This window comes from Talpa europaea (genome assembly GCF_964194135.1).
Source record: "Talpa europaea genome assembly, chromosome: 16".
Taxonomy (NCBI): domain Eukaryota; kingdom Metazoa; phylum Chordata; class Mammalia; order Eulipotyphla; family Talpidae; genus Talpa; species Talpa europaea.
This window is the reverse complement of record NC_140084.1, coordinates 38,973,607-38,993,563: the sequence shown is the minus strand read 5'-3', so window position 1 is coordinate 38,993,563 and position 19,957 is coordinate 38,973,607. Positions and strand designations below refer to the sequence as shown.

Below are 19,957 nucleotides of genomic sequence, written 5' to 3'. Positions count from 1 at the left end.
CGGTCACTGCCACCTCTGGCCTCTGCACATGCTTTTGCTCTCCCTGCCCAGAATGACCCTGGGTCCTGAAAATGAAGATGGAAAATAGGGATGAGCTGAAGTCTGAAAACACCAGTGGTCGCTAGGGCACAACCCTGTTCTCAGGGCCCTATGTACCCAGAGGGGTTTTGGATCAACTGTCAACTCTGAGATTTCACTGAGCTTCCCACACCCAGCACCACCCCAACATGCTGTTTTACTGGAGCTCGTGAGAATCACTCAGTCCAGAGCCTCCCATCCCAAGCCAGTTTTCTTGCCTGCCCAGAACAGCACTCGCACCCCTAAATCCAACAGGAAGTCCATTCTGAGTAGCCACTGTCCCATCATTCCCTTGCCCTATGGTTTCTCATGTGACCCTAGCCCCAAAGAAGGCACCAATTCCCTGTTTCTAGTAGGTGCTTTTTGGTAGTCAGAGGGGTAGTCAGATCGTGGCAGATGTCTGTGGTCTTTGTCTAAAACCACCACCCCTCACTTTCCTGTTCCATGCACTACCTCCCTATTAGTATCAGATGAGTATGCAACCTAAGCCAGTCAAATGATCCTTTTTTGGGACTCAGGTGCCAACAGGGGAGAGTCTCAGCTTTTTTATTGTATTAAGGAGCTGGCCTCAGTGACCCCCCTCAAAGCGGGGTCTGACAGGGCCCACGTTCCTGGGGCCTGTCTGCAGCTGACACAGGTGTCTGACTTTCCTTGGTGTTGATGCTGTCTGAGCTCAGCTGTCATTTACAACTCCAGGTCTGTCCAAAAGTTTTATGGGTGCTTATCTGCCCACTGCCCACATTCATTTCTCAATCCAACCAAACCCATAGGAACGATTTTAGGTATCAGAGAAGAGGCAGGAGGTAAGGCTGCTGCTGACTGCCTTTTTGAAAGTTTCAGCTTCTTTTTGACAGTCTGTAAAGTACATTTCCAGCAGCTTCAACTATACCAGATTTCCCAGACATTCCCATAATATCTTACCTTTAACATTGCACCTTGAACTGTCAGAATTACATAAATTTCTTTATTGGCAGAAACTAGTTTCCTATCTAGAGGGCCATAAGTCACAGCAGCTAGGAGGGAAAAAGTTACAAAAAGTTGTAGAACATAAGAAGCTCATTATTAATTTAATAACGTGGTTTACGACTGGCCAGTTACCTCTCTGTGAGCTCTGTGTTAAATTCTCTCCTATGTAACCCTCATAGCAGCCCTATCAGGGGTAGCCTGTTGGCCTCCTCATTTAAGGTTAAGAAATCCAGGACAGGGCCTCCCTGGTGGCCCAAAGGGTTAAGCACAGCACTGTGAAGCTGTGCTTAACCCTTTGCAGCATGATTTCCATCCCCAGCCAGGTAGCCGACCCATTTGGCACAGCAGACCTCTCCGGACTCGCCCCACTGCTCCCCTCAGCAGTGTATCTCAGTCAATCCACTTGTTCAGTTCCCCACTCTGTCTCTGGTGTATCCTCTCACCCTCTACACCTCTGGCCTGTACCCCAGTTCTTGTATGCATAAATAAATAAATCTTAAAAAAAAAAAAAGAAAAAAAAAGAAATCCAGGACAGCCACTCTGCTACCACCTAGACAATCAGCCCACGTTTGCTGGATTTCAGAGCAGATTTGTCAGTCACAGACAGCCCTGCGCTACCTGGCTCTTTAGCCTCAGGGAAAAAAAAATACAGGGACAGTGGGGGAGCAGGCAGCCCCATTCACCCCTCCCATCACCCCTGCTCTGCTTTACTATCAATCAGACACACCTCTATGATATCGATTCCCATTAACAGGGCAGAATTTTGCAAGTGGAGATGGCTAAGAATGGCACCTCAAGTGGAAAGGGCAGGACAAGCACAAAGGCAAGAGGTGTGAAAATTCAACCACCTCGTTCACATTGGTCCCACTGGGCCCGACCCAAGGATCTGTAGGGAGAAAGCCACCAGGAGAGGTGCGGTGTGAGAGAGGGTAATCAGTCTCTGGGTTGTCAGGGTGGCACCTCCGATAGAATCTTGGGGAGTGGAGCGGGATCTGTAACTTGGTAAATATTAATGTAAGGTCATCTTTTATTCTGAAAAAAGTGAGAGCCTGTTTTCTGCTTCATCACCACCATCGCCTCCACAAGATGTGCCAAGCCTGTCTGCAAGCAGCAGAGCAAGGACTCAGAACCCCGGATTTGGGGGGGGCGTGGGGGGGCGTGGTCGGGGCGGGAGCAGGGAAGCTCGCAGGGTTATGTGCACTCACACCAGGATCTGACTAACCAGAACGGAAAGAAAACTTGGCTGAGCGAGCGCAAGACCCTCCTCCGCCACCGGTGGAGGCCGCCTTGAGAAATCAATTGGCTTCTACTGAGTATCTGTGAAACTAACTGAGCCTGTGCGGGGCACAGTTCCAAGCAAAAGCTCCGTTCTACAAATGGGGAAACTGTGGCCTGGGCATCCAGGTAAGTCAGGCCTTGATTCGAGGCCGCGGGAAGGCTGCCAGGCGGGTCTGGAGACGGGGGGTCACCGCGGTAAGGGTCGGGGGGCCGGGCGCGGCGCGTGGGGGGCGGAGGTCAGGCGGCAGTTCCGGGCCAGAGCTGAAGGAGCGGGAGGGGAGTCGGGCGCCAGGCGATCCCTCCTGCCGGTGGATGAGCTGTCAGGGGAGGGGCGCTCACCGGGGATGCTGAGTCACCGTGACCAGGCCGGGGGTAGGGAACCGCGCCTCCTGAAACGCCGCGGAGCTACCGGAGCCGGCCGCGCAGCGCTCCCTTCTCCTGAGGGCGGTGCGCACGCATGCGCACGTCGGGATGGGCGCGGCACGCGCTCGCCCCCGTGCCCGCGCGGGATCGGGAGGAGCATGCGCAGAGAGGGACTGGTGGACAGCCCAGTCCGCACGTCGGGAATGGCCGTGCGCGCGCAGGTGCGCACTCCCGGGTGTGGGCGGATGTGCGCATGCGCAGGCGGGGGGCGGGGCTGGGGCTGGGCTGGGGCTGGGCTGGGACGGGGCCCGGGGACGCTTCCGCGGAATTCGTCTACACCTGCGCGGCCCTGACGTGTCTTCGGGTTGTCGCTCCCACATTTCCCCCGTGAATCCATTAGTTCTTTAAAAAAAAAAAAAAAAGCTTCCACGCCGCACACAGGCGTGTGTTTCCACGAGAATAGAAAAGTCTATGCTTACTAAAGGGCTGCAGTCCTACCCACAGCTCCTGGGGTGGGCCCTGATCGCGTATTATTATTTTAATCCGATTCGAGAGCAGATTTTAAGTCTAGGTTTTCTTTTTTCCTCTTTATTAGAATTTGCTTAATTACAACTTGCCCGGCAACGCCTTTTTTTTTTCTGGCTTATTTCGAGTGGCTTTACGCTTTCTGCGCCCTGGCCTTGTGGTCCATGAAGGGCCGTCTTCCTAGTGCAAGGAACAAATGCAGAGTTCACGATTGCAAGGGGGTGCTAACGGGCAATCAACAAAGTGGGATAGAGGCAGGGCTCTGCCAGGAGAACTGATGTCTGATGTCCTGGGGAGCACCTGCGGGCAACTGACCCATGAGGTGAGGGGAAGGCTGCAGCAGTATCTGGGAATCTCCCTCCCCTCCCCTCCCCCCCAGGCCCCAGCGAGGACCAGGTAGATGACAATGCAAATATAAGGGCGTGGGGGAATTCAAATGTGCTTGGAGACACACTTTTAGAGCTTGCCTAGTAACTGAATGAGGACGGGCTAGGATTTCTTCCAGAAGAGCTGAAGGGTTGGATTGGTGGTACAGCTTACCAAGGATGGGGGAGGTGGGGTTGTCTCTCCCAAATTTTAAGACAATTTAAAGGGCAGAGACTGCATCTTCTTTGCATCCCTGATTCCTAACAAGGGCCCTGCTTCTAGGTGACCTTCGTAAGTTTTGAAATGAACATGACACTCCTGAAAGAATGCTTTCTCCTCACCTGGAACCACATTTCCCATTCAGTCTCAAGTAAGTCACTCCAGTCCCCTCAAGACAAGAAGGGTCCTGGGACAGAAACAGGGACAAGAGAGCAATTAAGGACAAAAAGTTTTGAATTTTACTGTCCCCACAGGCTGGTAAATGAGAAATTAAAAACTTGATGACTAGACCCAGACACCTGCTGCCATAATTTTTTTTTCTTTTTTTTTTTTCTTTTAACCATTTCTGAGCTATCTCTACATAGCAAGTTGGCTACTGTGGGAAAAGGGGGCAGTTAAGGACTCAGACTGTAACAGGGTGGTCCCCAGGAAAGGGGGAGGTTCCAGGTTCCCTGCCCCACCCAAGGGAGGGTGGAGCTGAGCAGGGAGAGAAGAAGCTGCAGAGGAGACTGAGGAAGGAAGGACGCAGGATGGAGAGCAAGAAGGAAACCTGGAGGTGGCACATGGAGCCGAGAGACGCGTGAAGAAACTGCGCTTGCCTTTTGGTCATGGACTGGTTGACAGAGAGGTGGTTAAGACCCGTGGGGAGGTGACAGTGGCGGTTTTTGTCTTGCTTTTGATTTTGTTCTTTTTCCTCCAGACTTGTCTGGTTGTTTCTGAACCTTTTCCGTGGGTCCCCTCTGGAAGATGCTTTAGACTTGTGGCAGGCTTTGAGGTCTTGCTCTGGGCTGGTCCCATTTGGATGGACTTTTACCCACGAGGTGACAGGTAACTTTAGATACTTGATTTAGAAACTAGATTCTTTGCCTTTCCTGTATTATTTCCTAATTGTATTAAAGTTCCTTCCCATTAAAGTCTCATATGTTTTGTGTTGATGCAGCAGATGGCAGAACCTATTTACAGCAGACAGGTTTGGGGGGCCTGGGGGGCCCCTCTCCTGCCCTGTAACAAGATAAGTCACAGACCGTGAGACCCCACCAAGTCAGCTGGAGCTGGGGCACACAGTCTCTGTGAAATGCACACCTTGCAGATGGTGACGCCTCAGGCCCTGCATGACCCCCAAGCTGCAGCTGATGGGTGTCTTCAGCCAGCCACAATATCTGGACTTTAGCCATGTCCACTCACTTGCTTTCGCAGCCAAAAAAAGTTTAATACCTTAGTCCTCAAGCCCTAGGCCCCTAGCCCTAGCCCTCCCAGTCTCTCATGCTCAGAGAGCCTCCCAGAGCAATCTTTCTTGCTCTTGTGCTAATCAGTAAATCCTGACTCTTTCCTGCCCTTCCTGGTGTCTGTGGGGTCCTCTTTGCAATCTTAACCAGAGGGTCTCAAGAGCCCTTTCTGGGGCTTGGGAGCGGGACCCCTCACTCCACTGATTCCCAGCGAGTGGAGCAGGGACAGTGGCTGGTATGTTGCAAGCTTATCCGCATGCTGTGGGGAGGCTGGGACTGTTCTCTTGTCTGGTGACACCCTCACAGACATGCAGAGGCCTGGGCCCAGAAGCATACCCCATGACATTGTAAGGTCAGCTGTGTGCATTGCTTTGAAGAGCCTGCCCAGAGGCTCCCCAGACTCCCACGTGCCCGTGCAGGATCACCGTCCTGATGTCTGTGCACATGGCTTTTTGGCCGCCGAGGAGCTGGCTAGTGGGTTTATTTTGTCTCTTGATGTGGAAGCAGGTCACGGGGGGGACAGTGCATGGAGGGCCATCCCCTCCCAACCTCTCCCACTTGGTTGGTGTGTGGCCTTTCATCTGTATTCCCAGAGCCGGACACTCCTCCCAAGAGCCCCCAGGTGGGAAAGGAGCCTCACAAGGACCTCAGCTGGGCCGAGGAGCCCTTGGAGCTCCAGTCCAACCTGTGTTCCACTTTCATCTCTGTAGCCAGGCGGTAGACTCTTCTGTCACTACTGCTCTGTGACTCAGTCAGTGAGCAGCACTTGGGTGGGCTACTCATGGGAAACAGGAGCATACCTGAATAAAAGGTGTTTTTCTATTTAATATTTTCCCCCCTCTGCCCTCAGCACAGGTCTCTGATTTTTTAAAAATAGGCTCTTCTAGTGTATTCCTTAGCTCCCTCCCCCTACAGGGCTGTTTCTAAAGTAGCCTGTCCTGAGGTGTACTGAGGCTCAGGGACTTGGTGCCCATGCTCGCCCTCTGGGCATCTCAGCAGGGAGGCACCTGCGTGGGGTTTATACAGGTATGTTAAAGCTCAAAGGCTATTTGCCTATGTATATGGGGAAAAAAAAAAGTTCCAACACAGGCCTGCCTTGCTGAGGACCAGCGGAAATGACCACCCTCCCTCCACGCTTCCCACTGTACAGCCTTTCCTTCTGCTCAGTAGGACGTAGGACGGCGTCATCCAGCAAGGCTAGTTTTTCTTGTCTCTGGCTCCTTGGTGGAGTTAGAGGGGAGAGCTCATCCCTACATCAGCTTCTTGGAGAGACGGCCTGGGCAGCTTGCCGTGCCCACGGCTGCTGGAATATGGGTGCCGGCGGACCTCAACCTAGGGGAGATCTCACATCCTCCTAGGTGGGCCCCTCCCCACCATACTGGCTCCACTCTGAGCCCTCCCCCAGCTCTGGCTCTCAGGAGCCAGCAGGGGAGGTGTGCTAGGTGGTTCTGCTGCCTGCCCACCCATCCCAGCTCCTCCTGACACCCCAAGGTGGTCCTCCCCTTTGCAGTGGCTCAGAATTGGCAGATGATGGGCTGGCCTGGAAATTAACTTGGGTTGTTTTTCAAAGGAATGAATCAGGCAGGGCTTCTGAGGCGTATCTGTGGTAGCTCATTTTAAACAGAGATACAAAATATTATTAAATGTATACTTTTAATAAAGCCAATAGTTATTTTACTTATAGGAGCTTTAAAAGTAAGATACAAAATGTAGAGTTCCAGTTTGGAAGCGTAACTATTCTCACGATGTCCTGCTGATGCCCGAGCAAGGCCACCGAGCTCGGTCATGCAAAGGACGCACACACACACACACACGCACACACATGCGCTTTGGCAAGACCCCTCTGCCGAGCGCAGCACCTGGAATCACCAGTGTTCAGAGCGAGGCGGTGCCGAGAACACAGCACCTACAAAGAGACCACACAAACAGCTTCACACGGTCTCACAGCCCAGGGAGATGCAATTACAAAATGTCTTAATGGAGAAAAACAGACTAGAAAGTGACAATAACAATGTTGGTGTCACCTGTGCTGGGGCATCAAGGACTGACCTCTGTCCAGTATGAGGTCTTTGGGGAGGCACGATGAAAACAAGAGTACTTCAGTATAATAAAACTGGAAATACAGGGTACTGTGGACACGTTTCTGAAGGAAATAGAAAACTATCTTACAAGGAAAACAGCCACAAACAACATCAACAGAGGTTAGTGCACACACTGTGACAGCTAACACAGACGAGCCACGCAGGGTCGGTGCAAAGCACGTGCCTGGAAAAGTCTATGTACAAAATAGTTCTCTGTAAACATGGTGAGGCGAATGTTTAGAACCCATGGTGACAGGATCAGAAGTACAGGCAGCAATGGCATCCCCACACAGCACGAAGACAACACCCGAGGCCCGGCGACAGCCTGGCGACACAGTACTAAGAATTCAGATGGCTGGGCTCAGACACCCTAAGGGTCCGCTATCATTAGTGTGTATACGTACATATATATATCTTCTTTTTGGTATTTTTTAAATATAAATTTACTTATATCCGTAGAAAAATGAGAACATAAATGTGTTATTACAATCTCTGCTGGAAAAGCTTATGTGGAGTTAATAAGAATAAACCATTTATTAGTAGTTAACATATATTAAAATGGTTTAATGGTTTACGAAAATATAAAAAAAATATTAATACTGTCAAACTTTCATACCAGAAAATATTATGGATTTTTTTTCTCAATTAGACTTTTTCAAAGATGAAATATGAAAAATTTAAATAAGTTTTATATAAAGAACTTCTGTAACCTCAATTAATATACAGTGGGATATGTCTAGTCTATATAGATATATTTATTTCTCAATTTAAGCACCATTCAATTCTTCTGGATCCATCCTGGCTGGACATATTCTGAAATCCACAGGGTGTTATCTACTTAATGGCACGTGTAACTGAAAATGAGGTGGTTTTCTGTATTCTACAGACTTTAATTCCTATCTACACCTTCATCAGTTTGTCCTGAGCCAGCTCACAAATGTCACTGCAATTTCAAGCACAGGTGCCACTGGGCAGCCCTGTGACTGCACTGTGTGTTTTGAGGCCGTGTGGAAGGACCGAGGCGGCTGGTGCGACTCGATCCCACACACGACAGCGCCAGCTGGCTCAGCTCCACGCACCACCAGGAATTTGTCTCCGACATCACTTTTACGATTCTGCATATATGAATCTGGTAAAGGTCGCACCCCCGCGTGCTGCTGAAGTGGCGACAGGTTGCCCACCCACAGAAAACCCAGGTGATTGCCTCTGATCACAAATATTGTATACTTGGCCCAATTTGTATAAGCTTAAATAAAGATAGTGTTGAACAAACCTCCAGCCACTGTGTTTTTCTTAAAATAGTAGATGCATTTTTAGGCAGGAGATGTTTTAACAAAAACCTATATGAAAAATAGCTATAAAAGACAGTGATTGGTATGGTCATCACTCAATGTGTTAAGGGGTGGGAGAGGGTTTCAGAAGAATGGTCAGTTTTGCTCTCAGCCTTCAGGCCTGATGCCTTCCTAACGCACACAGTAGGACTACAAACTTGAGAGCTGTGTTTCTAAGTGTGGCCTGTGGTCCACCTGCATCAGAATCACCGGAGGTGCTTGTTAAGTTCAAAGATCCCCCAGCATTCCTGAGGAGGGTCAGAGACCTGTCTTCAGCTGGTTATCCAGGGGTCTGATGCCTCCAAAGTTTGAGAAGCCAGGCCTTAAAGGCTTGGAGCTGCCAACCACCCCCATCCCCAAGGATCCCTGCCTGGGACAGGGGTGCACTGGTCCTCTGGGGGGCTGGTATCAGCTAGTCAGCTCTGGAGTGGAGACACTGGCCCCAGCAGCCTTGGGCAGGCAGGCTGGCCCTGGGTCAGTACTGGGGCAAGTAAGCCGGCCTGCGCTCGGCCTTCCCAGGGAAGGCCTTGAAGCCCTTGGGTGCTGCCTTGTGTGCTGAGGGGGGTGGGGGCTGCGGCGGGGTCTGCACGTAGGTGAAGGAGGCGGCGCTGCAGTCACTGGTGGCAGCCCACACCGGGGACTGCAGCATCTGCATGGTGTCGTTCCACTGGCTGCCGGGACTGGAGACTGCGTAGAGGGGTGCACTTGGGCTGGGCAGTGTGCTGGGCAGCGGGGAAGGGTGTTGCCAGGGTGCTTTGGGTGGCCACGTTTTGGTTTTGTTATCCTGAGAGACAGAAGAGGGTTCTTAATGGCATTTCTGGCCATTTTTCATTTTTCCCACCTCCCCAGATCACTGGGCCTTACTCCCACCTAGGAGACAGGGCACCCCACTGCTCCCCACAGCCCTGGGGCAACACTGAACAGCACTTCTTGCAATGACAAAAATGTTCCATGGCTGCGCCGCCCGAGGCAGAGCTGCTGGCCTCACGTGGTTGAGTGCAAGCGAGGGCTAGAATTTCTGTTTCTACTGGATTCATTTCAGTTTCTATCCGCACACCTGAGGGTGGCGGTCAGCTTAGGCAGCACAGTCCCTGAGCTTCCTCTACACGTGGCCGAAGCAGCAGAATCGTCAGGAAAAAGTAAAAGACAAAGACCCTCCCTGCCCCCTTGCCTTGAGGCCCTCTTAAAACGTAAGCTTTGGAACACGGCCTGTGGCCTGCAGCCCAGAGGCAAGCCCTCCTCGGCCAGAGCACAGCTTGCAACACCATACCTGGTTCATGTCCTCCACCGTGGTGAGAAGAGGAGGTGAGGGCAGCATGCTGGTCTCCTGCTCGCCACTGCTGTGCTTCCTGAAAGAACCGAGAGCTCAGGGTAATAGCCCGGCCTCCTCCCACAGGCACCCCAGCCACTCAGCAACTCGGGGCACTGGTCCTAGGTGGGGAGGCCTCCGCTTCATGGCATGCTAGAGAGTCAGCACTGAATGGTGCATCCCCGCAAGTCATCACAGGGCTGGAGTGGGGTGCAGGCGAAGACAGACACTGGCTATTTCAGCTGCTGAGTCCACCTCTGGCTTTTATTAATTATGCAACAGATGCTGACTGTTCCCTGCACTGGGCATATGTGACCTCGAAACAAAAGGTTGTTCATTTTACTACTAACTTGAAAAAATGTGTGTTACGATGCTGAACGAAAAGCAGGAGGAGGCAGCAGGCTGAGCGCCAGGTGAGGGAGGCAGCCGCGCTCCTGCCAGTAGACGACAGCGCCATGGGGGCCACAGGGGACTGGCGAGTCTACACGGGAAACGTAAACTCCATCCCTCGCTCAACTCTGCTTCTGTGGCCCTCCCCGCCTCGGTTCGCGGCACCCCTTTCACACAGACACTCAGGCCAAACCCTCACACTTCTCGGTTCTCTCTCGGCCCACGGCCCAGTCCTCCCCAGGCTTTCTTCTCTCCAGGGGCCCCTCACTACCTTCTGAGAACACCTGTCCCCCAGCTCGGGGTCTCCCCGGAGCACTTGACCCGCTGTCAGTCTGAGTTTTTTTTAATCTGCCTTCCTGGAGAGAATGTGACTCCCTTGACTGTTTGCTGCTCTGGCCCCAGAGCTGGGGCAGGGCTAGTGCCAACGGATGAGCGAGGTGAGCTTCTTGGAGCCTCACTTTCCTCACCTGTGAATTGGGGGGAAAACAGCACTCCCATCATAGGGTGTCCCCTCCCCCTAAAGTTCGTATGCCGAAGCCCTAACTCCCTTAAGGTCAGAATGTGAGACCGCACCTAAAATAAGGGGTTTTACGGCACTAAGATGAAATGCAGTCATCAGGTGGGCTCGAGCCAATACACTGGTGTCCTCATAAGAAGAGAAGCCAGAAAAAAGGGAGACCAGGCGAGGATACGGGGAGAAGAGGCCAGAAGATCTCAACCTGCCCACACCTTGCTCTCCGACTTCTGGCCTCCAGAACGACGAGAAAATGTCTGTGGCTGAAGTCGCCGAGCCTGTGGAACTCCGCCATGGGGGCCCCGGCTGACCCACGCGGGGGTGTGAGCACTGAGGGAGAGGGTGTGAGCGCTCAGCCCCACTGCGTGTGTGAGCCGTCATCACCCCCATTACTGCTCTGCATCTTGACTCGGGCACCACCCGCCCTCATCAACCTGGCTCCCCACCGCTCCTCCCACGGAGGCCGACCCTGTCACACACGAGCTGCGTCACCTGGCCTCCCTGTCTGCTTCACAGCCTGACTTCTGACGCCCGGGCAGCACGGCAGCTCCTGCCTGCACCCTACATTTCGCTGCCCCTGGACTCTGCCTCCCCGGGGCCGTGGCAGTTTCTCCTCTTCTTCCCAGCCAAGTTCTTCTCTTATTTCAGGGCCCATTTTGATTTTTGTGACTACTCTTGAAAACCAAATCTGAGGGTACTCTATTACTCATTTTTTCCAGTTCCTCTGTTCCACCTTTGACAAAGAAAAGTGAAGATCTGGAATTGCAAAGCCTGTTGGTGAGTTCTGATCAGAACACGGCTGCCCCGGCCTTGTCTGTCCCACAGAAGGCTCCCTTCTGGAAGGCACAGCCTCCTGCGCCCTGTCCCCAGGACCCTCCCTTGCCTCCTCACTGGGATTTCTGGTTTGCCACCGCATGAGACTGCATCAACACAGTATTAAGTCAGCTCCGAGCCTGCCGGCTGCCCGCCCAGAAGCCTCAGCGAGACAGTGCTCGAAGGGGTCCCTGGCTTCTCTCACACGAGGCCGACAGGGAGCAACGGGCTCCTAAGCTTTCTAGAGGAATAAGCGGTAGGTCATACTCAAGGGCCCCCTCTCCTTCATGTGGTTTTGAAATCTCCTCATACCTTCTCTGTTTAACAGCAGCAACGAGGTCAGGCCCTGAAAACATGGAGAACAAGCTGTCCCCGTTGGCAGAAGACGTCTCATCACTCGAGCTGGCTGAGTCTCCCTGAGCGCCCGACCAGCCGCTGTGCAGGCCATCCCTGGAAGTCAGAGAGAGACACTGAGCCCTGCCGCCCGTGAGAGCCCGCACTCTGAAGGGGCAGCCCAGCCTGGCCCCACCCACACCCTAAAGAACAGCCTTGGCTCTGCACTCGCCTCACAACCGAACACTGGTCTCGTCTCTCTCCCCCAAATATTTTCTCCCTTCCTCTTATTTCAAAAGTGATAGACATTCATTCATCGCTTTGCGTTACTCTTCTGAGAAGTGTGTGCTAGGTAGATGAAATTGACTTTATTAACCAGGCAGCAGTTAAGAGATGTGAAAACTGCATCCCATCATCATCATCATCATCATGATCCACAATCCTCTCAGCCACTGGGTCCGAACCACACACCTCTGCTTAGCGTGGGCTCCGAGGACGCAAATCACAGATCTTGTGGATTTCACAGTCAGGCTCATTCTAGCACAAGGACCATGTCAAACACATAATCACCTCACAAACTCCCTCAGTAGGAGCCGTGGAAGAATCTGGCTGACAGTCATCACTTTACACCACTGGTGAGTTCACAGGACACATCATGCCACCTGGTGTCCTACAGTCATAACGCTCTAACTCCCTGAAGATCTGACATGACATGTAACCCCTCTCATTTGGGGAAACGGACTTGCCCAGCAAGACTGACAAAAATCATGGGGGACATCCAGGCCACAAATTCGGCCCCTGCCACACCCAGCACTCACCCTTCTGAAAAGAACTCTGGGAAAGGCCAGGTGCGATGGGTATCGTCCATGGGGGGCCAGTTGCCCCGGGGGTTGCCTGGGCGGCGCCCATGTGGGACGTGTCGCTTCTGCTGCATTGCCTGGCTCACGCCCGCCACATAGCGTGCAAACTCTGGGTCTGATCCCACTGTTAAGACAAAGGGACAAACAGGGGTTGGGGCCAAACTGGCCTCTTGTTTCCTTCCCCATCTTCTGAGGATGCGCCAGTCATGCACATATGGACAGTGGGAAGGAGCCGCCAGGCAGTGGCCCCGGGCTGGCCACGGACAGCTTTCAGCACCCAGCTCTGGAGCAGGGGTGAGTGTGTGCAGAGACTGTCAGTCTCAGAGGGTTATTGCCTAGCACAGAGGCCCACTGAATGTGAAAGAAAAAACGAAAGGTGTGCTTTATCCGTGACGAAAATTTAAAGGCAAATATTACTTTAAAAATGTCCAACGTCTACTGTGATGTACTTAAAGACAGAAAATCAGATGATGCTCAGCCAAATGTAACCTGAAAGTTATAGGGAAGCACCCGGGTTGGCCCGATGGAGAATACATGCTCACGTGGGTCCCCCTGCTCTGATCCAGCATTTTCCTGGGTGGTGGACAGCAGACCTGTTCATTCAGTCTGAAGATACAGAATATCAAAGGACAAGATGAAATTTCAGAATGCATGGCTGGAAACTTCCTGGACAGAGCTGACTAAGGATGTGTAGGGCAGAAGAAGAGGGAGAAAAATAGCACAGAAGGTGTTTAGAGAAAGTCAAACGAAAAGACACAGTAGGAAAATATCTATGGGTCACTAACCAAATATGACTACAGTGTGTTTTCTGCTTTGAATCAGGAAAGAGATTAGGGCACAATCCATTAGCTTGTTCTTAGGGTGCTGCCACGACCCCATGTGCAGAGGGGGTGCTCTGTTCTAACTGATGCCCCCACCTCCCCACCCAAGAAGGTGCCCTCTCTAATTCCCCTGTCCAGAGGAGTGCCCGTCCTGAATTTGTGCAAAGGACTATACAGACCTGATGCCGATGCTGTGTCAAGGATTCAAAAGTCAGAAAGGAACCCAGCAAAAGGGCTAGTAGGATTAGTAGATGAAAGACATAAAGGTTACCCAGGTCTCAAAAAAAACCAAAGATGGCAAATTTCTGCCAAACTCAATGCAATTACATGACTGTTCTCAAAACGGACAGACTGTTGAATACAGAAAACGTGAACCCTGCCACGCCCTCTCAAGTGGCTCGGCCCCACGGATTTATTTTTTTAAAAGATTTATTTATTTATGCATACAAGAACTAGGGTGCAGAGGTGTTGGGGGAGAGAAGTGTTGGGGGAGAGAAGAATCACCAGAGACAGAGTGAGGAACAGAACAGGCAGACTGACAGAAACACACTGCTGAGGGGAGCAGCGGGCGAGACAGGAGAGGTCTGCCGCACCATGTGGGTTGCTCCCTGGCCCACCAGGGATCAAACTTGTGCTGCAGAGGCTGCGGATTGCTTCATAGTGCGGTGCTTAACCCCTTGTGCCACCAGGGAGGCCCAGTTTTATTTTTTAACTACAGCTGGTGTCTTTTACCATGTGCCTTTACAATATCTATTGTTTTAAGAGTATTTCTCACTAACTGGCTGACATGATGGGTCCCTGTACAGTAGAAGAGGTTCTTACACACCCTGAAATACTGGGTTTACTAACAGATGCCTCTCTCTTCATACACTGCTAGATTTTCCTGTATGTATCACAAGTGACATGCACTATAATTTGCCTCTTTATTTTTTTTTAAGATTTATTTATTTATTTATACAAGCACTGGGTACAGTCAGAAGCATGGGTGGGCGAGAGAATTCACCAGAGCCAGAGAGGGGAACAGGCAGACTGACGAAATGCACTGCTGAGTGGAGCAGTGGGCGCAGCAGGAGAGGTCTGTTGTGCCATGTGGGACCCTCGCCGGTGGCCGGGGATCGAACCAGCACTGCAGAGGCTGCGGGCAGCTTCGCAGCCCAGCGCTCAACCACTGCGCCACCAGGGGAGGCCCCTCTTTTTATTCTTAATGAATTCTTCCTCAAGAATTATACCCAATATAGAGGGGTGTGCATGTGCTTGTGTGTGCGCGTGTGATATTTTACATGTATTATGATTATCAGAAATTAATTTCTAGTTCTGAAGGTAATGCAGGTGGTATTTTCATACTGTCTAGGCCAGGAGAAACTCTACTTGAAGAAAGCAGAAGGGTAGGCAACCGCCTTTCATAGGTTCTAGAGCTTAGGGAAAAAGAATCACAAGAACAGGTTATCTAATCAGCAAGAGAGACCCAAGAAAGGGCCAGTCGCTGTGGCTCCCAGGAACGAGACGGCTGGGATAGGAAGACTGGAGCCAGCTTGACATATGGGACTTTCAGTGACCCATGTGACTTCTTTTGGTCGCAGTCCTGTCCTCTGTAAATTGCGAGAATATACTTACACTTAAGTTCTCAGCCTTCTTCTCCCCACTACTTCCGACCTTTGGGGGATCTGCCCCATACTTGCCATGAGGCGGTGAGAAAGGGACTTTAAAAGGGAATTAAGCCATTTCTCCTCAGAAGCAAGCTGTGGCATACAGGCCCTGCGAAGTACTCAGGGACGCCATTTCTATTAAAAACGCCAAATTGGGGGGCTCACGTACCTGCAGGATCAAAGGGCAGAATCTCTCCCAACATTCCGAAGACTCCATCGCTTTGGTCACGGTTTGGCCAAGTGTTATTTCTAGGTCCCTGCGGCTTCTGGCCCAAAACCTCCGACATCACATTATCCATGTAGCTGCTCACCAGCCCCAAGCTGTACAAGTCAGAACTGAGATCAGACATGCCAGGCCACTGGCCGAGAGGAGACAGACCCGCTCCGACGGGCTGCGCTGGCTGCTGGGACGAGCTGTGGCTCCATTTCCCGGGGGCCCGAGGCTGGGGTGGGGGCTGCTGCGGCCCAATGGGCTGGAGCAGGTGTTGGTAGTACTGGACCTGGGGTTGCTGTTGCTTGGGGGACTGCTGCTGAGGTGCCAGTCCCGGCTGGGGTGTCAGAGGTGCATGCGTCCCAGCCTGGGGTGGCCGCGGCGGAGGGGGCACTGGCAGTGGTGGTTGCTGTGGCTGCATGCCCCCCGCCTTCTGCTCAGGTACCAGGGCCGTGGCAGCAGAGTTACGCCTCGTCACCAACGGGGAGCCCTGATGTGACTGGCCCATGTTAAAGCCGGAGAGAAAATCAATCACCTCCTGCATTTCCTGATCAGTGGGTAAGTTCATGCCCTTCTCATCCTTCCCATCGTCTCCTTGCAGGAAAGCCTCACGCCTCTCCATGAGGAAACCATTGGCCATCTGATGCCCGGAGCTCTGAGCTGGCTGTGAAGGGTCTGGAGTCCGAGGAAAATTACCAATGTTCAAAATGCTCTGGAGCCTCGTGTCAATATTACCGGACATTTTGGCCTTTTCTTCTGAACACCCAGCGACGAAGATGTTTTTGGAAGGGGTGCTGGGAATGGAATAGCTTGTGCTGCTGCTAGAAGTGGTACACGATGCTTTCTTGGTGAACCGGGACGTCAGTTTGGAGAACGTCTTCTGCAGGCCCCCTGAAGATTTGTTTCCATTTCCAGAAGGCAGGTCAGCCTGATTCCCAAAATCACAGATCTCCCTTTGAAGCTGGATTTGTATGCAGGGTAAAGCTTGCTCCCTGTTTAAACAGTAAAGTATTAAAAAAAAGAAAAGGACAGAACAATATACAAATTGGACAATGAGACAGCTCTCTGTATTTAAGGAAAACTTTACTGAAAAACATCTCTCTGTCTGGTTAGCATGAGGTTCATTTGTTTTACAGATAAATGAATGAATACCCAAGAGTTTTAAGTATGTGTGATTTCAGCATTTACTCTCTAGATTTATTATAAAGAAATCTACAGCATGTAACACAGAGCTGTGAAAACGACATCAGGATTCTGTCTAAAGAGTTTGTGTAGCCCAGGAGAACAAGCAGGGCTAGTGTGTGGGATGCAACTGGCGGAGGCCAGCTTTGTGCCTGGGGCGTGGGGACTAAGAGCCAGCAGATCCAGCAGAGAGACAATGGACAAACCAAAGCAGAGAGGAGTGGGTGGGCAGGACCAAGGGACACTGTTCAGCACTGCTGTCACTGGAAGTTATTCACAGAAGGTGCCAAGAAAAGATGGTTGCTTCCAAAGTTTTCTGAGCACCTTTTTTCCAGTAATGAAAGAGAGTTCTAGAGAGAGACAGGGCATGGGGCGGATGCCAAGACAGGTGATCGCTGGTGTGACCCCGGGTAAGTCACTTCACTGTTTGGGGTGTCTGTGTGCTCCTCGGTTACGAAATGGGGAAGGGACATGGCTAGATGTTTAAGGTTCCTGTTTTTCAGAGTTAACAATTCATAAAGAGAGAATCTTGCAACCGTCAGCTATTTTCAGCTGCAAGTAAATCTCATGCAGGACATACATTTTCTAAACATTTCTCTGCTCATAGTTCATGACAGGATATAAGTTGGGCTAAAGTCCTTTTGATGGGACTTACTCTGAAATGATAAAACAAACAGGCGAAACTGTTGACCAACTGGGTAACGAGCACAGAGCCATTCTCTGTACTCTCTTGCAACTTCTCTGAATGTCTGAACTTATTCCAAATTTTAAAATTCTTGCTCTTCCTGTCTCACTATCAGAGACGTGAGAGCACATGAAATCACATGCGGCTACAATGTCCCTGGGTGTGGCCCTGAATGGCAACCACTGGCACAGCCAATCCCAATGACCAGGGGGACACCGACCTGCCTGCCCTCCAGCGGCTGAGGTCCAGCACGGCCGTATAGAGCACGTCCACCAGGCCCAAGGTCTTCTCGGGGTCCAGGCTTCTCTGCAGCAGGGACATGGTAGCGGGGTCTTCTTTCAGGCACCTAGGCAGGAACCCAGCCACATTAAAGGTGTTTCAAGCATGTTTTGTACAAAAGGCGACAACTTTTATAAACCTTTGGCACCCAACGAAAACTGAGTAACTGTAAGAACAAGTCGAGAGTGGTAGGGCTAATGCTGGAAACTGCTCCTCTGCAAGATGAGGAGCAACCAACAGGGCCTGAGTCCCCATGGGTCTCTACCTGTCTAGAGTCTGGCAGGAAGAGGATTCTGCGAAGAGCTGTTTCCTGGGGGGCCCCGTTCCTTCTGACCATCCAGCACCTGCTCCAGTCCTGCCTTTCCTCTCTACTCTGCTGACGTTCTGTGCGGTCTGGCACTAGCTCATCCCTGGCAAATGCTCTCCTCTCTTTCTGCCCCTCCCTTCTGCTTTAGCGCTTCACACCTGAACCCAGGAACCCTGGAGTCTGAGCGCCAAGGGAGGGGAAACCCCTCACAGTCTACCACCTGAACTCCCCACAGATTGCAGGCAAGCGACAAATGTGGCCTTTACCATAAATCTATTTTCCTCTTCCCAAGATGGCTGCTTCACCCCTTTCCGTCTCTCCCTAGTTCTGCCATCCATGCCCTCTCCTGATCCCGAGTCTCACTTCATGGAGAAAACACTGAAGCAGGTGTGATCTACTCCATTTTCCCACCACCACTCCATATCCACCTGTGTCTGTGTCCTCCTGTCATGGTGGAAGATGCGCCCGCCCTGCCACAGGCCGACCCTCCACAGGAGCACTGGGTGCTAAGTACCCTCCCATCTTCCCAGCTCACGTGATCACTCCGTTTCTCTCGTGATATTCTCTTCAGCAAACAAAGCCATCTCGCCAGCTGCCTTCTCTCAGCCCACATCCCTCTAGACACAGCCCTTGTCTCTTACCCCCAGTTTAGCATAAAACACTGTTGCCTCCTCTTCCTCAAATCAGTGTCTTCTTGCCCAACTCTGACCAGGCTTTCATACCCAGAAAGCCACTAAAATAGCTTTGATCAAACATCGATCTTGCCAAAGTCAAGAATGAGTGACCTGGTGCCTCCCTGGTGGCGCAGCGGTTGAGCTGGGTTGCGAAGCTGCCCGCAGCCTCTGCAGAGACGGTTCGAACCCCAGCCACCGGCGAGGGTCCAACATGGCGTACAGACCTCTCCTGCCGCCCGCTGCTCCCCTCAGCAGTGTACCTTGTCAGTCTGCCTGTTCTACTCTCCGCTCTGGCTCTGGTGAATTCTCTCACCCTCCCGTGCTTCTGACTGTACCCAGTGCTTTTATCTATAAATAAATAAATAAATAAATATATTATATATATTTTATATAATATAAAATATAATAAATAAAATCTTAAAAAAAAAAAAAAAAGAGTGACCTGCCTCCACCTTACTCAATCTCTCAGTGCCACTGTGCAATGTTCCCTTTCTGCTGGGTCACTGTTCCCTGCAGCTTTGGTGACCACACACCTGCTCCAATTTTCTGGTTCCGATACGACTCCTCCTGCCCCCTCATGGTCTAGGCCTGTGCCCTGTTTCCAGAGCACTGTGTCTGGCCCTACTGCTCGACTGACAACCTCTACACAGAATTCTTGACCCTCCCTCGCCAGTCTCAACTTCCTCCTGGACCCCACTCTCGTATGTAACCGCAGCTCTCTACCTTGACTTCTCTCCTTGCATAAATAACAGGCACCTCAGAGATCACCTGGTCAGCACAACTCTTAACAGCTCTCTCCCCTGCCAAAATCCACTCTGATTTCTACAAACTTCTGTGTAAGTAAACAACACCCAACCCTCCCAGTCATCTCTGGCTCCCTCATATCCTATATCAATCCATCAGCAATTCCTGACAGCTCTTCCAAATCATATTCAGAATCCAAGTGCTTCCCCTGCCTCTCACTACTGCTATATTCCAGAAAACTCACCATCTGTGTCTTAGGTCAACCTCCCGCCTGGTCTCTTTCTGCACTCTTGTGCCGAGTCCCCACTTCCGCACAGCGGCCAGAGTGAGCTTCCGATCGCACAGATCAGAAAACATCACTCCCCTCTTTAAAACCCTCCAGGGACACCTGTCATGACCAAAGCAAAATCTAAACCCTTCACAGCCCCCAAGGCCCTGTGTTTCCTGGCACTGCCTGTCCCTCTGGCACATCTCCCTTCACTGGCATCGCACTCATCTGGTCTGCACTCCGAGGCTTCCTCCCTTTCCCTGAGAGTGCTGGGTTTGCCCAACTCTTAGGACCTTTGTCCTTGTTGGTATCTCTGCCTGAACTGCTCTACCTTAGAGCTGCTTCTCCCCATTCGGGTCCCCAACTGCCCGTTAGGGGACCTCTGGCAGGAGTCTCTTCTGAGAGGGGGACCCATGAAGATGCTCGTTCTCTGGGAGTTAATGGTGAACTCAACGCTTGGGAAGCCACCCTAAGGAGGCAGCAGCACC

General features: G+C 51.6%; 1 protein-coding gene across 1 annotated transcript; it reads right to left on the bottom strand.

The window, feature by feature from the left end:
* Positions 1-8,908: 8,908 nt before the first annotated feature.
* GARRE1 (granule associated Rac and RHOG effector 1) lies at positions 8,909-19,036 on the bottom strand (the record flags this gene model as incomplete). The annotated part of the gene is made up of 8 exons (XM_084256874.1): positions 8,909-9,217; positions 9,704-9,782; positions 11,772-11,909; positions 12,611-12,776; positions 15,289-16,322; positions 17,418-17,543; positions 17,630-17,642; positions 18,991-19,036. 8 exons carry the CDS (start codon positions 19,034-19,036, stop codon positions 8,909-8,911), a joined length of 1,911 nt encoding a protein of 636 aa, XP_084113000.1.
* Between the last annotated feature and the right edge of the window lie 921 nt (positions 19,037-19,957).